The sequence below is a fragment of the Procambarus clarkii genome, chromosome 77, assembly GCF_040958095.1.
Source record: "Procambarus clarkii isolate CNS0578487 chromosome 77, FALCON_Pclarkii_2.0, whole genome shotgun sequence".
Classification (NCBI taxonomy): Eukaryota; Metazoa; Arthropoda; class Malacostraca; order Decapoda; family Cambaridae; genus Procambarus; species Procambarus clarkii.
In genome coordinates, this window is record NC_091226.1 from 16,933,787 (window position 1) to 16,949,338 (window position 15,552).

Here is a 15,552-nt window from a genome sequence, read left to right on the forward strand (position 1 = left end):
CCCCAGGAAGCAGCCTGTGACAGCTGATTAACAACCAGGTACCTATTTTACTGCTAGGTAACAGGTGCATCGGGTGAAAGAAACTCTGCCCATTGCTTCTCGCTGGCGCCCGGGATCGAACCCAAGACCACAGGATCACAAGTCCAGCGTGCTGTCCGCTCGGCTCACCGGCTCCCCCGGCATCAGGACTTCTTCAAATTTTGGTAAAGTTATATTTATATTTTGTTGTAGTATTGCTCAAGGTCATAACAAGGTCGTAACCTCAATCCTCCTCAACGCTCCTTAACTCCTCCTTAAGCTCCTTAATCTACCACAACCAAGTTACCAAAATTATCATCTTTAGCTTCCTACTAAGATCAATAAATGACAGACTTGTCTTCAGAGCCTAAATTGTTTTCTTTTAACATTTTAAATTAAATATAGTTTTCTAGTATTTTCTAGCCTGATCTTTAGGCAAACAAAAATAAAAAATTAAATATTTAATCAATGCCCATAAAATGTACATCTTTACTGTAATTAAAGTTGACACTTAGAATAAAAAACATGTAACATACAGATTGGTTCTCAAACATTTATGTATGAAGTAATGACTTTTATTGGAATTATAGTTCAAGAGAATATTTTCTATTTCTATGACTATTTCTAATCAACGTGCCTCTTTCAGCAACAGATGCATCACATGATGATATTTACAATCTCTGATTAATACAAGATAGAAAATACTTGAGCAATTTAAAGTTAAGATCAAATTCAGAAGCATCTCATGGCTCATTACCAATTTGGAGTATACCAATACTGCATTAGGGTTTGCAAGGCAAAATATAGATCTTTTGAAGAAATGTTGGTCCACACAACCTTCCTTATATCACTAAAAATCAAAATTGTAATCATTTACTGTCTAATAGTATTTGAAAAAATGAAAATGAATTAGTCATTTCACAAACACTATACCAGCATTTCTACTACCAGTTAGAATGTGTGTTCCTAACTGCTGTTTCATATATGCTTTTGATAACATGAGGCAAATGGAAATAAAAAGCAAGTCAGTTTACAAAAACATTGTTTCATTTTGTACAACAACTGCTATACAAAAACTAATGCATGTGGTTTGTCCATGTTTCATCACAAAAAGCATTGAGCAAAACTTGAACAGTTTCCTTCGCCTGATGCATCAATATTTTTTTTCGCTCCACAAACTAACAACACAAGAATAACATTAATAGTAAATAATAAATATATATAAACAGAAATGGTTATTTCATGTTATGCAGGGTAAATATGACTGCTGGTGTTACCATGAGAGTACCTGAGGCGTATGAACCAAAGTTAGCTTCCAAAAGTCACTGGGACATACGGAAACTAGGGGGAGAAACTCCATTACACATACAACGGAGTTCCAACAAATCTTCTCACAGAGAAGATGATTTTCAAAATTAAAAAACCCTCACAACATAACACATACATGCTGATGATACAAGCTCTGCGTAGTATGATTATGATTATGATGCATAAGTAGTAAGTACAATACAAAAAAAAAAAAAAGAGCGGCTCAAGATTAAACATTTCTAAGTATAGATGACTTTCTGGTTCTAAAAAGTCATGTTGTGGGGAAAGAAAAATGAATCTATATAAAGTGAAAATGTTGAGGTTAAAGATGTCACAACCACAGCCGCAGTAGCAGTATTGGACCGTGGTAGTGACTCATCACAGCCGATGACCAGAAGACCTGTGCAGCGCCTCGTCCTCCAGTGTTGAGGAAGATCCCGAACAGCCACAGAGGAAGGTTGGTTTCTGCAGCAGCCCGTGGCTCTCAGGGTTCTTGTGTGTACTAGCAAGTAAATGTGCACTGAGCCTGACACGCTGCCACACTGACCAAGCATGGACGAGTTTTGGTATTACCCAAGCTGGTGTTGCAGGTGGTGGGGAGCGAGTGGCAAAGGATGGGCGGGGCTAAGGGTCTGGGGCACCCTAATTTTGGGACGTGCTAAAACTGACTCGACTAGTCATGGAATGCTTAGCTGTCTAAGAAACTCACAACTGCCTGCCAATTGACCCGTAAGTGTGCTACAAGAAACAAAGATTGTGTGTAAACATGGAGTTGCAACAAGGACTTCCCAGTGCAGGCTGGCCAAGAGCCATACCCAAACTAAGCAGACACCAACAGAATACACTACACGTGTGTTGTGAGGCCATATCCAACCACCTGCACCCACCACCAGCACAGCCCCACGCTCCTGACCCTCCCGAGCTGGTCCTCACCACTCCCCCTCTCACCGACTGGCTCACAAAACTATTGACACATTTCATGTACCAAAATTATATCTAATAATGAATCAACATTATGTTTACTTTGAAGATATCTACTAGCCCTTCACAACTCTATATAACAGGCACTAAATTGTACGTGCCATTGATATAAATGCCTTGTGGCCAAGATCAGGTAAGGGAACATAACACCAGCTCATGTTGGGTCAGGGAGGCTAGGTCATGTCAGGTCAGTTGCCTACAAATGTTTGCCAGTACTACTGCCTCTGAGAGCTCCACCTACTGGGATCCAAGTCCTTTATGGGTACCTGCAAAGCATCCAAACACCACTCAGAAACCACCAGGGAAACAGCTTATTAGTACACCACAATCAAGGACAAAGAAGAAACATGTATACATATACTATATAGATAATACATGTGAGTGTGTCCCTCTAAGAAGTGATGTCTATATATAAAGGCATAACCAAAGCAATAACAAGAGACTAAGTCTACAGTGTAGATAAGAAAGCATATATACACACATGCAGAAAACACCAGTTACTACAATACACTAGGAAGACTAAGATGGCTTATTGAACAACTTCACATTACAATACTGTACATATATATATATATAAAAATATATAAACAATTTCAATAAATATAATCACACACAAGATGGAATGTGATTTTAGGAAACAATGACAATGAAAGTAGTGTAATATGAATGTCTGAGTATTTAAGAAAATACATAAAATACATATAGAGAAGAAAAGTAAGAATATATAAATGGTACACCACTCCCATAGGCAAAAGATTGAAGCTTATGTACAAAACACACAAACATAGCCACACATGCAAAAACTAAAAGGCACATCCATATCAACATGAAAAGCTCACTTTTTTTGCATTAAATGCTATATTTAACAAACTTAAAGCTGAGCACTGGGTGATTTGTATAAATATACATACTTTACGTATTAATCAGCTTGTCTTCAATTACGGAGCATATCAATGTCAACTGCATTTAACTTCAAACGCATTTTGCATTCTAAGTGTTTTAATGCACCTGCTCCCGTGAACCTATTTTTTTTTCTCGGGTACTTTTATTTGGCAGTAATATTACGATCCTTAACAAAATCTAACTGGGACTTTCAAAAATGTTTAGTACATCGCTATACTATCACAATAAGTGGACGTACAGAGTTCCATGGAATTTTCTTCATGTGCCATGCTATTCAGAGTCGGTTCAACATTCGGCGAGAAATTTTAAGCTTAAGACTTCCCTTTAAACTTTCAAAACAATCACTCTCAACTCCTACACTTAACAATCATTCTTAACCATGGGTCGAGGACCTTAAGGTGCTATGCGCAGTGCAGTGGTTAAGAACTAGAGGCTATTAACTCAAAGAACTTTATAAATTTTGATTATACTTGTATACGTTATTAGAGGCAGAAGCATGCAAGAAGGAACTTTTTACTGTAAATGAGAATACTACCATCACACAATGATATACTGTACACAAGATTACTTCTATGACCAACACTTTCACAAAAATTCTCAACAGTAACCTGTTATTTAAATTCAACTGCATATGTAAATAACTAGAAAGACCTGTGTGTTGTCTTACAAAGTGAATCGCAGATACATTTTCAAAATTACACCAAACATTAATACCACGAGTTTTGATATATTTGATGTAAATAATGAAAAAATCAAGAAAAATGCACTTGTAATATGAAGTAAGTATTAAGTTTGCATGGAATTGACTCTACTGTTTGTTCAATAGTGAATAGTGCACACACAGAGACACACACACACACACACAGACACACACACACACACACACTTAGGGGCCTCGTAGCCTGGTGGATAGCGCGCAGGACTCGTAATTCTGTGGCGCGGGTTCGATTCCCGCACGAGGCAGAAACAAATGGGCAAAGTTTCTTTCACCCTAAGTGCCCCTGTTACCTAGCAGTAAATAGGTACCTGGGAGTTAGGCAGCTGTCACGGGCTGCTTCCTGGGGTGTGTGTGTGGTGCGGTAAAAAAAAAAAAAAAAAAAAAAAGTAGTTAGTAAACAGTTGATTGACAGTTGAGAGGCGGGCCGAAAGAGCAAAGCTCAACCCCCGCAAAAACACAACTAGTAAACACAACTAGTAAACACACACAGACACACACACACACACACACACACACACACACACACACACACACACACACACACACACACACACACAAAAAAAAAAAGCATTGTTCTGCTACAGCAAAGGAAATCTTATATAATACACAAAAGATTAACAAGAATCCTATATATGCATTAAATAAGTTTTATGTACATGTACAAAAAATGCATGCATGCATACATATTTGCATGCTGGTATACATATATGGTAATAAACCACATACACAGCATATTAAATTAACCCTCGACTCCCGATACAGTTAAGTAAGGATATGTATTTAATTAATGGCACCGTTGTGCAGTGTAGCTTATGTATAATATTGAGTCAATATTGTCAAGATTTATATACAGTATTTACATAAAACATTTCTTTACCATATTAGTGTTTCATTTCATATATATAAATATATACTATGTGTATGTATGTATATATGCATGCATACATACATACATGTAATGCATGTGGCCATGCATGCGTGCAGCACGTTTTAGGTTTATATGTTAACACCTGAGCTTGGGGTTGGAATGGAATTCTATCGTATGACATAATATGAAAAAAAGAGCAGTAGCAAATAAAAAAATAAATAATTTTTTTTTTGCTCTATAACACTGGCAAAATTATATTTATATTTATATTTTTAAATATATATATATGCGGAAAAACCACATTTGAAAAATAGAGAATGCTTAATGCGTTTTCGGTTAATTAACCTTCACCAGAGCAAACAAGAATGAAGTGCGAATTCTAATTTCGGCTAATTCGCTCCGTTGAAGGCAAATTAGCCGAAAACACGTTAAGCATTATCTATTTTTCAAATGTGGTTTTTCCGCATACTTGGATCAGTGTTTTTGTGATCATTGTTGCATATATATGTACTGTATGTTTGTATGTATATATATATATAGATATAATTTACATTAGTGCATAATGTACACAAACTACCACCACCTAACAAAAAACTATCACTATTCAGGGGGAGGCGGGGGAGGTGTGGGAGGGGGTGGTTCTGTAGGAAGAGGAGGATTCGAGCTTGAAGACATGTGAGAAGGCAGCGGCAGAGCTGGCATGTAGACTGGTGGTGGTGCTGGCATGAAAGGCAGAGGTGCATGAGGGTGGTGTAGTGGATGATGATATGGAGGTGGAGGGTAGTTAAAATTGGGCGGAGGAATTGGGTATGGGTAGAACTGTTGGTATGGATAAGGTCCAGCTTGAACCATAGGAATCATGCCAGATGGAAGGGGAGCACTGTGATATTGGGGATGTTGGGATCTCATGTGGTGGGGAGGTAGGTGCTTCCTCTGCTCTTGTTGGGGATATAGGCGATGAGCAGCAGCCCCACCACCTCGAGGTCTGTACTGACCACCACCCACCTGAGGGGCTGCATGGGTGGACCGTGCTTCACTTCCATTGCGTGGGATCTTTGCAGGATGGACATCACTTGGGCTGCGGTCCCTGTCTCGTTTCTTGGATTCCTTATCTGGACGAAGGCGGTCCCGGCTGATCTTGATCTTTAAAGAGGTAGTGGGATTGTCGCGAGTCAAGTCACCAGCAGGACTACTTTCTGGAGAAGTGGAGGAAGTGCCACCAAATAGATCCTTTTTGCTAAGTTTAGACTTTGTAATCTTAAACTTTGGGATACCTGGAGTAGTATTTGGAGTGGCAGCTGGTAGAGGAACAGTGGCTGGTGCTGCGGTTGTATTAGGGCGCAAAGGAGCTAATGGTTGTTCAGGTGTAAACAAAATTTTATCTTTAGGAATAGTAATTTTAATAGGCCCAGTTCCACCTTCCCCACTACTACGTCCTTTTTCTTTATCCTTATCTTTGTGTTTTTTGTGCTTTTTATCCTTTTTGTGTTCTTTGTGTTCTTTATGTTCCTTGTGTTCCTTATGTTCTTTGTGGTCCTTATCCTTGTGCTTATCTTTTTCTTTATGTTTATGCTTCTTTTTCTCTTTGCGCTTGTGGTGCGGATGGTCGTGTTTGTGTTTCTTTTCTGTACCAACGCCACCACTACCAACACCAGGTGCAGGCTCAGTCTGGGGCTCCTGAACTTTCAGATGCTCTGCCTGAGGCACCTTCACACGTAATACTGGATCACTAGGAGTCTTCTGTGTTGGCTCAGCATTCACTGCAGTAGTATTGTAGGATGGAGCAGATGGTGGTTTGGAGGATGAAACTGCAGCAGTTGCAATGGCCGCTTCAGCGCGCACTTTGATAGGAGTACCCGGATCACTAAGAGCAGTACGATACCTAGTGTCTTCCAACTTGGTAACCATAGGAACCAACTCAGCCTCGCCACGTTCACTGTTTCTTCTTTCGCTATCACGAGACTTTCTACTACTGGAGCTCTTTGAAGACTGAGAAGTGATCTGGGCGGGCTGGGGAGCAGGTACTGAACCATTTGTGGTGGTATGGTGGTGTCGCGCACTATGGTAGTTAGGTACTGTTGTTGAGCCAGCGGTTTCACTAACCCGTTGGTCACCGTTCCCACTTACACTACTAACATTTGCTGCAACATGGCTACTGCTGCTGTGTGTAAGTTGAGCCTGGTGTCCAACTTGCTGCTGGCAGGATGCAGGAGACTTGCTCTTTTGATGAGCTGCAGAAGGTAATAAACTATTACCTTCTAATATGGCAGAAATATCAGGTTTAGTTTCTGTATCAGAGTTGTCAAACAGCTCGTCTGGGGGACCATCGCCCAAATTAAGAAAAGTACTTTCACTCATCAAAAAATCACCAAGTGCAAACTCAGGCATTTCACTGTTGTTATAAATTGTGTTGTACTGTGATTTTACCTCTTCTTTAGGCTCAGTCTTTACTTCTGTTTTTATTTCAGTTTTTACTTTCACTGGCTCTTGCTTCACCTCGGGAGGTTTACGATCTGCAGTTTTTTGTTCAACTTTAATATCTTTTTTTCTATCTATTAATGAAGAATCTAAAGACTGTCTAGAGGGTTTTACATCTAATAATTGCTGTTGTCTAATATCAGATACACTAGGCTTAATGTCCACTGCTGGCAACCTGCCATCAACAACACTGCTACTAGTCCTGTTACCCTTCTCATAACGTTCACTATCACAACGTGCACTAATATCCCTCCGCTGCTCCGGACGTGGAGCTTCTGCACCGACACGCACGGCCTCCAAAGATGGCTGCGAGTCGCGTGCCACTTGAGCGGCACCGTGGCCATGTGCCTTATGATTGCTGCTATGAACCGCCGAGGTTTTGACGTGCTCGGGGTGAGCACTTCGTCCACTGCTACTCTTCCCACTCTTAGCACGCATGGGGAGAGATGAATGCAAGGCTGCATGAGTGGAAGCAATGGACGCTACGGTAGAAGTTACATTTTGGGACGAGTGAGACGTCGCCACTATGGTGAATTGTTTGCTGTCACGTGGATCGATACAATCTCGGTCTCTCATTTTCTCCCTCTCGCGTCTTTCTTTCTCTCGTTTCTCATTATACTCCTTTAGGTTCAGCTTTGGTGGTTGCTGGTGCTGGTGAGGTTGTGATGGAGGCACCTTCAAACCTGGTAAACACAAATAAAATAAAATAAGACATTTTAAAATGGTCAAAATTATATACTGTTTATCAAAAATCATCACAATTTTAATTTAATGCGCTGCAAATCAGAATACAGGGAATGACAGTAGACTATCAAGTGGGCTAATTCAAACTTCAAAGACTTATTGATATAAGAAATGAGAAAATCAACTAGAGCTCGGAGGTGACTTGAACCAGCGACCAAGAGACTCCCAGCCGCTGATACTAACCACCGGACCACCCTGACTTGTTACAGGGTGGTCCAGTGATTAGCGTCATCGGCTGGGAGTCTTCCGGTCGCGGGTTTGAGTCGCCACCGAGCTTCACTTGACTTTCCCGTTGATATATATATAATGTTAGTGTGATTCCTCTGTGGAACTTATTGATATATCAAATTCACACATTAATAATTTTCTAAGTTAATCTAAATTTTAAAAGTAATTTCTTTTAGTCCAAATTATCTAAAATATCACCGACTGAAATACATATACAATATACTTGATCATGAACTCTTTACCCACTTTTGAGGTAGATTTAAAAATACGCAACAATTGGGAGGTCCAGAGCTGATGTAGAAGACTCATGTTACTATAATTGATAATAACTACAACTTATTTGCCCTGTAAGACATGGCTGCAGCACCATATACCTACCTACTCCTCTCATTCCAAAAATATAAATTAAGACTGTTGTTCTTGTGCACTCCGCAACCATTGAAGATTTCACCCCTATACCATATTATTTTGTAAAAAAAATTAGTAGTATCTAAGACCTATGCTTGTTATGCTTCAAGATTGATATACCAATACAGAAGAGGAAACAGTCAGCCAGCCTTAAGTTACAAATGTTGTTAATGCTGTTTAACAGTAGTACAAGCAAATGCAAGATGGCCAAGCATTTTCATAAGGGAATGAACATCATTAAGCCATTTGTGTACAGTAATGGATGACTAAGGCACTTAGGAGACAAGGAACCACAGGAAAACAGATATCAAATATTGCCATAAATTTAAACTCAATTCTACTTCTCCCCATTATGAAACAAAATGACACTTTAATTAAATACTGTAGAATATAAATATTTCTGTGACGGATTTACCGACACTCAAAACCCTTCCTCATGATCGAGCTGATGAAGATAAACGACTGTTCCTGTTAGTTATTACAGTAATTAAGAAAAAAGAAACAGTATACATTTGCAAGAATAAAATATAATACCCTTGTTAAACTAATCACCAATTCAAACATAAATGCACAAAACATTATACAAAATCAATGAATAGAAAAAATAATTGTATGTATTACTACATTACCGGTTTTACTGTGTGAATTGTGATCATGAGCACGTGAAGGTATGGCCGATGACGATGACGATCCCACTGCTGTAATGGAGCGTGATGAAGGCACTGTGGACGAGGATCCTGGCTGGCTGCCTTTGGTCCGATCGTCTGTGTGCTGTGATGAATTCATGATCTTCTTGAGCCGATTTGGACATTTATCAAGGATGGCAAGAAACTCTGCTGTCAGTGTCTCTAGTAGCTCAAGGGTCACAGTTTTGTCAACATACCAAAACCAATCTTTGCCCTCTGTTACCCGCTGAATCTGTTGGGTTTGTAACATATTAGTTTATCAATTAACTTACAAAATCACTTACATCTAATATGATAATTTTTTCAAGAAGCAAAGCATGGAGACTACATAAGGGTAGACAAAGAAAGATGATTTACTGGATATACATAGGAACCTTGGACCTCAGAATGCATGGCCAACAGTCATACACATGTACTGTGTATGTGTATGTACATACAGGTGTGACTAAATACAGTAAACTTCTTCAATTACAAGTCAAATAATAAATACATTTATCTTCACGCCTGATCTTAATTAATTGAATAATTGAATTTGGCCAAGGCCACGAGCTGGAACATGCTGGTTATGAAGCACTTATGGCTCATCTTCAGTTTCTGTAAGACACTTAGAAAGCAAACATAATTATAATTAAGGTTTTGATAAATATATTAAAGCTGATTTGTAATAAAAGTAATAAAAATTCTATCTCTAAATGATTACCACGAGTAATTACAAAAACTTGGGGAGTCACTTCAGGTCAAACAATATTTCACCAAAGATTTCACTCCAGAAAAGTCTTCCATCTTTTTCAAGACTATGACTATCACTGTACTGCTATCTTGAGGTTATCTTGAGATGATTTTGGGGCTTTAGTGTCTCCGCAGCCCGGTCCTCGACCAGGCCTCCACCCCCAGGAAGCAGCCCGTGACAGCTGACTAACACCCAGGTACCTATTTACTGCTAGGTAACAGGGGCATCAGGATGATAGAAACTCTGCCCATCGTTTCTCGCCAGAGCCAGGGATCGAACCCGGGACCACAGGATCATGCGTCTAGTGTTCTGTCCGCTCAGCCACCGGCTCCCTCCCTGCTTAACTTACCTTTTGGTAAATGGTTCTGAGAGGGTAACTGCCCCAACAGCCTAGTCAACCATACCCTCTCACAAATTTATATTCTTCCTATCAAAATTCTTGATGCAATTTGAAGGAAAGATAACCTTCTGATCAGTTAACCTGATTTCACATCTAAACCTGTGTTAATGATTTTCCCCAAAGGTAAATCATTTGATTTTCTATCAATACACAATGACTGTTTTCAGAAACTTGGGAGTTACGTTCTCTCTCCCAGTACAGTCATTAAATACTTGCACTATACAAACTTTTCAATTACTCTCTTTTACTAAGCGAAGAATACAAATCTGTACCATCATATTTTTCCATTCCAAAGAAAGTAGTAATTACCAAAAGAAGACATCAAGCTGGGAAATCTATAAATACGTTTTGCAATTACCTAAATGTAGTTACAGTACAAGAGCTACACTCGTGGTGTCCCGTCTTCCCAGCAATCTGCCATATAACGCTTTGAAATTACTGACAGTCTTGGCCTCCACCACCTTCTCACCTAACTTGTTCCAACCCTCTACCACTCTGTTTGCGAAACTGAATTTTCTTATATTTCTTCGGTAGCTTTGTTTAGTTAGTTTAAATCTATGAACTCTTGTTCTTGAAGTTCCAGGTCTCGGGAATTCTTATCAATCAATTTTATTGATTCCTGTTACTATTTTGTACATAGTGATCATATCGCCTCCTCGTAGCTCTTGTCCTTCAGTTCTGGGAGCCATTTACGTGCTTGATGGGGTTCTGGGAGTTCTTCTACTCTCCAAGCCTGGTCTGAGGCCAGGCTTGACTTGTGAGAGTTTGGTTCACCAGGCTGTTGCTTGGAGCGGCCCGCAGGCCCACATATCCACCACAACCCAGTTGGTCCGGAACTTCTTTAGAAAAGTCTAGTTTCCTCTTGAAGATGTCCACGGTTGTTCTGGCAATATTTCTTATAGTCCCTGGAAGGACATTGAACAACCATGGACCTCTGATGTTTATACTGTAGTGTTCTCTGATTGTGCCTATGGCACCTCTGCTCTTTACTGGTGCTATTCTGCATTTTCTTCCATATCGTTCACTCCAGTACAATATTATTTTACTGTGCAGATTTGGGACCTGGCCCTCCAGTATCTTCCATGTGTATATTATTTGGTATCTCTCTCGTCTCCTTTCTATCTACTTAGTGGCATGCCTTTGCACCTTTTCCAGTTTGTTGATGTGCTTTTTAAAATATGGATACCATACAACCGCTGCATATTCCAGCTTTGGTCTAACAAAAATCGTGAACACTTTCTTTAGTATTTTGCCATCATGCATGTAAAAGCAATTCTGAAGTTAGAAAGTGTAGAAAGAAAGGCTCCTCGCACAGTGTTCTTTAAGTGATCCTCAGGTAATTGTTTTCTATCTAGAACCACCCCTAGATCTCTTTCTTTATCAGAATTCTTTAAAGATTTCTCACATAATTTATAGGTTGTGTGGAGGCTATGTTCTCCTATTCCACATTCCATAACATGGCATTTATTCACATTAAATTCCATTGCCAAGTGCTGTTCCATATACTTATTTTGTCCAGGTCTTCTTTAAGGGCATGATAATCATCTAAGTTTCTTATCTTCCCTATTATCTTAGCATCATCAGCAAACATGTTCATATAATTCTGTATTCCATCTTGTAGATCGTTTATGTAGACAACGAACATTACTGGTGCAAGAACTGAACCCTGTGGTACTCTACTTGTGACATATCTCCAGTCCGATACATTGCCTCTGATTACTGCCCTCATTTTTCTGTCAGAAAAATTTTCATCCATGTTAGAAGCCTACCTGTCACCCATCCAATATGTTCCAGTTTCCAGAGCAACCTCTTATGTGGAACTCTGTCCAAAGCCCTTTTTTAGGTCCAGATAGATGCAGTCAACCCAACCATCTCTTTCCTGTAATATCTCTGTGGCACAATCATAGAAACTGATTAAATTTGTTAAACAGGATCTCCAGATTGAAAACCATACTGTGTTATTATAGTTTTCTCCAGGTTTTCTACCCATTAATTTGAATTATTTTTTCCTATATTTTGACTATTACACTTGTCAATGATACAGGTTGAGAGGGTCTTCCCTGCTGTCATTTTTGTAGATTGAAACTATGTTATACATTTTACACACATCTGTTATGACTCCTGTACACAGGGAAGCCTGAAAAATCAGCTGAAGTGGAATGCTGAGCTCAGGTGCACATTCTCTCAGAACCTATGGTGAAACCCCTGGACCAACTGCTTTGTTCTTACTTAGCTCCTTGAGCATTTTTTCCACTTCATCTCTAGGCACCTATGTGCTCTGTTGTTCTCTGGAATTCTAAATGTGTCTGGTTCCCTGAAGATTTAATTTTGTACAAACACACTTTGGAACATTTTGCCTAATGTTTCACACATTTCCTTTTCATTTTCCGTGAATCTTTTTCCTATAGTCAACCTCTGAGAATTATCCTTTGCCTGCAATTTGTTGTCGATACATTTATAGAATAGGCCGGATTCAGTTTTACATTTGTCCACTATCCCTTTCTCAAAATTTTTCTGCCTCTCTTCCCACTGCCGTGTAGTTGTTTCTCGCATCTTTGTATCGTTGGTATGTTTGGGTGTTTGGCCTCTTCCTATATTGATTTCATTTTTGCCTGTCTCTGGCCCTCTTGCAATTTTTGACCCAAACTTTGCAACCATACATGAAAAGTGCTCAATGAAAGTTTTTTTTCTACATATTTAGAATTAATGTTACTAACCGTTTACAAAAATTGGCAAAGGACCTAAAAGTAAGCTGACAATATAAATTTATAATACAATTATTTATCTGTCTATTGATGCTTTGTTCTATATGAGAACTACTATTTCTTGATGAAGTAGTGGCTAATCATGGAAACTTTAAACTATTAAACAATAGTGGAAAAGAAACATTATTATAAAAAACTAAATATTTAATAAATAGTTAACATGAAGGAGAATTGTGGCTTATGTTTAGCCAAGGAAGAGCCCCATCAACCTGGTAATAGGTGCCTGTTACACTTCCCCCACATTGGTGGTCCTAGACGATACAGTTCCTCTATCACACAACAAAAACCCGAAACGCTTTGCGTAATAGTGGCTTTAGGCATTGTATGTACTAGCTCTACCTATAAGTCAACCAATCTTTGTAAAAATTTATTGTATGTATGTACCTTACCTAAATAAACATTTTATTTTTTTTTAAATTATCACCGACATTTTGCCAAATATGTAACAAAAACTCACCTCATAATGACTCCATGTGCAGACAATGTAGATGCACACGCAGGCCACTACAGTGGGCTTGTACTGCAAACACATCGTCGTCATATGAAGACTGAGGAAAAAGAAAATGGGTAATCAACAAACTTCCTGAGCAACACAATATATATTCTTGACTGAATGAACCCGGAAGCTGTCTTGATTGTGTGACAAAATTGTGAATGGCCCCATTGGTCAGGATCTGATAGTAGTAGTCCTGCAATAAGAGGTGTCAATAGTAAAGCAAAACCTTCCAGCCACAAAATGACTGAACACCTAGAAGAGAGAAGATTATATGCAGATAAAAAAAAAAAGATTAGCATATACATATGATCTAACCTCCAAAGACAGTGGGAGCCCCATGAAATGTTTGCCCTCGAGTTATGGTGCGGAAGTCAGTTACTGAAGGAATCATCAGCCGATTAGGTAACAAGCACATTACCAGCCATTTGCCTTACCCTCTACATAATACCACTCAAGTCTTCATTACTTAATGATGAGGTTTATGATAAAGCTACATTAAGCAAACTGTTACTTTAGAGAAACCCTCATTTGTAATGACATGAATAGTCACAACCATTCACTACAAAACATTTACAGATAAGTAATATTACACTTCATCAATTCATAAAATGAATAATCAAAATCCCAATTCACCTAATAATTAAAACACTCAAATATTATACAACACTATTGTATTCTCAGTTTTAAAACCCCCTATGAAAAGATTAGTTAATTATCCTGAAAATTTATAGACAACGTGCAGAGCTGCTGCGCATAATTCCCCATCCTCATCACGGGTTGAAATAAAGTTAACAATAACCTTAACTGGTTAACTAATAAACTAAGAGTCCTGCTTGTTAGGAACCTTCAATAAAAGAAATAAACCCCAGCTATATGTCCAGTATCTGGTCTACACTATTGACACCTCATGCAATTGATATTAACTTAATACTTTAACATACTTATTCTAAATCCTGAATATCAAAGTTTCAAAATGAGCTAATGTTATCAACGTTATTGCAACAAATACAGACATTGATGTAAGTAAATACTGTACAGTCAAAATTTTAGTTTTACATAAATAATTTCTAATAGTGTTATTATGATTGCAAATAACTAGTAATGTGCCTTTGACCACTTCAGCTATGATGATCACCATAAGGCTTGGTAGCTTGCACTATATGGGCGGGTAGTGAGCAGGCCGTTGCACTGTTGAATACTCATCAGCCAAAGGGCAGCTGCACATCCACTCCCTCTGAGTTAACTTAACAGTAAAAAGAACCCATATCTGTTGACCCAAGAGGTTCAACAATGAGGGAAGTTGGCTCTTGTGCAATAAACAGATGTATAGCAAGAGAGAGAGGAGCGGAGCACTAGCTAGCCCAGTGCCACCAGGAACAAGTTAGAGTGAGCCATCCATGCCCTTCACATTTTCAATCACATCTGTCCAGCTAAACAAGTATGGCTGTGCATGTCTACTAGTCAACAGTACCTCTCCATCCAGAAAAAACTGACTGACATGCAAGATCTAGCAGAGTAACACTATCTTCTCACAAATATAGAAATAAATTAAATGGTGTTGAGATAGCATCATGAATCCCAAGCTGGGAAAAATTAACACAACTTTGAAAAATAAAGCTTAAATAATTGAAATGAAGTATGATTATTGCACAATGAAATCACATTAATGTGATGTATCAGAGAGTGCTCGGGAGAACCAAATGTGTGGGTTCAAATCCTCCTCATGGCTCCTGATTTTCTCAATATAATTATTTGTTCAATAGAGATGCAATTATGACCATCAATACATCTCGGAAAAAAGGTGAGAAAACAAACTATATA

At 38.8% G+C, this 15,552-nt stretch overlaps 1 protein-coding gene across 3 annotated transcripts in view; it reads right to left on the reverse strand.

The window, feature by feature from the left end:
• Positions 1–1,043: 1,043 nt before the first annotated feature.
• Positions 1,044–15,552, reverse strand: part of LOC123747172 (cyclin-T2) — a 35,120-nt gene continuing 20,611 nt past the window's right edge. For 2 of the 3 annotated variants that reach the window (XM_045729208.2, XM_069313949.1), the window contains 4 exons: positions 13,693–13,783; positions 9,284–9,572; positions 5,802–7,957; positions 1,044–2,573 (listed from right to left, as the gene is read on the reverse strand). In XM_045729208.2, the coding sequence (XP_045585164.2) occupies positions 2,523–2,573; positions 5,802–7,957; positions 9,284–9,572; positions 13,693–13,783 (2,587 nt within the window). In that variant the 3' untranslated portion in view covers positions 1,044–2,522. Of the gene's footprint in view, positions 2,574–5,265; positions 7,958–9,283; positions 9,573–13,692; positions 13,784–15,552 lie in introns of those variants that run through there. The other variant, XM_045729206.2, reaches the window with a different exon arrangement.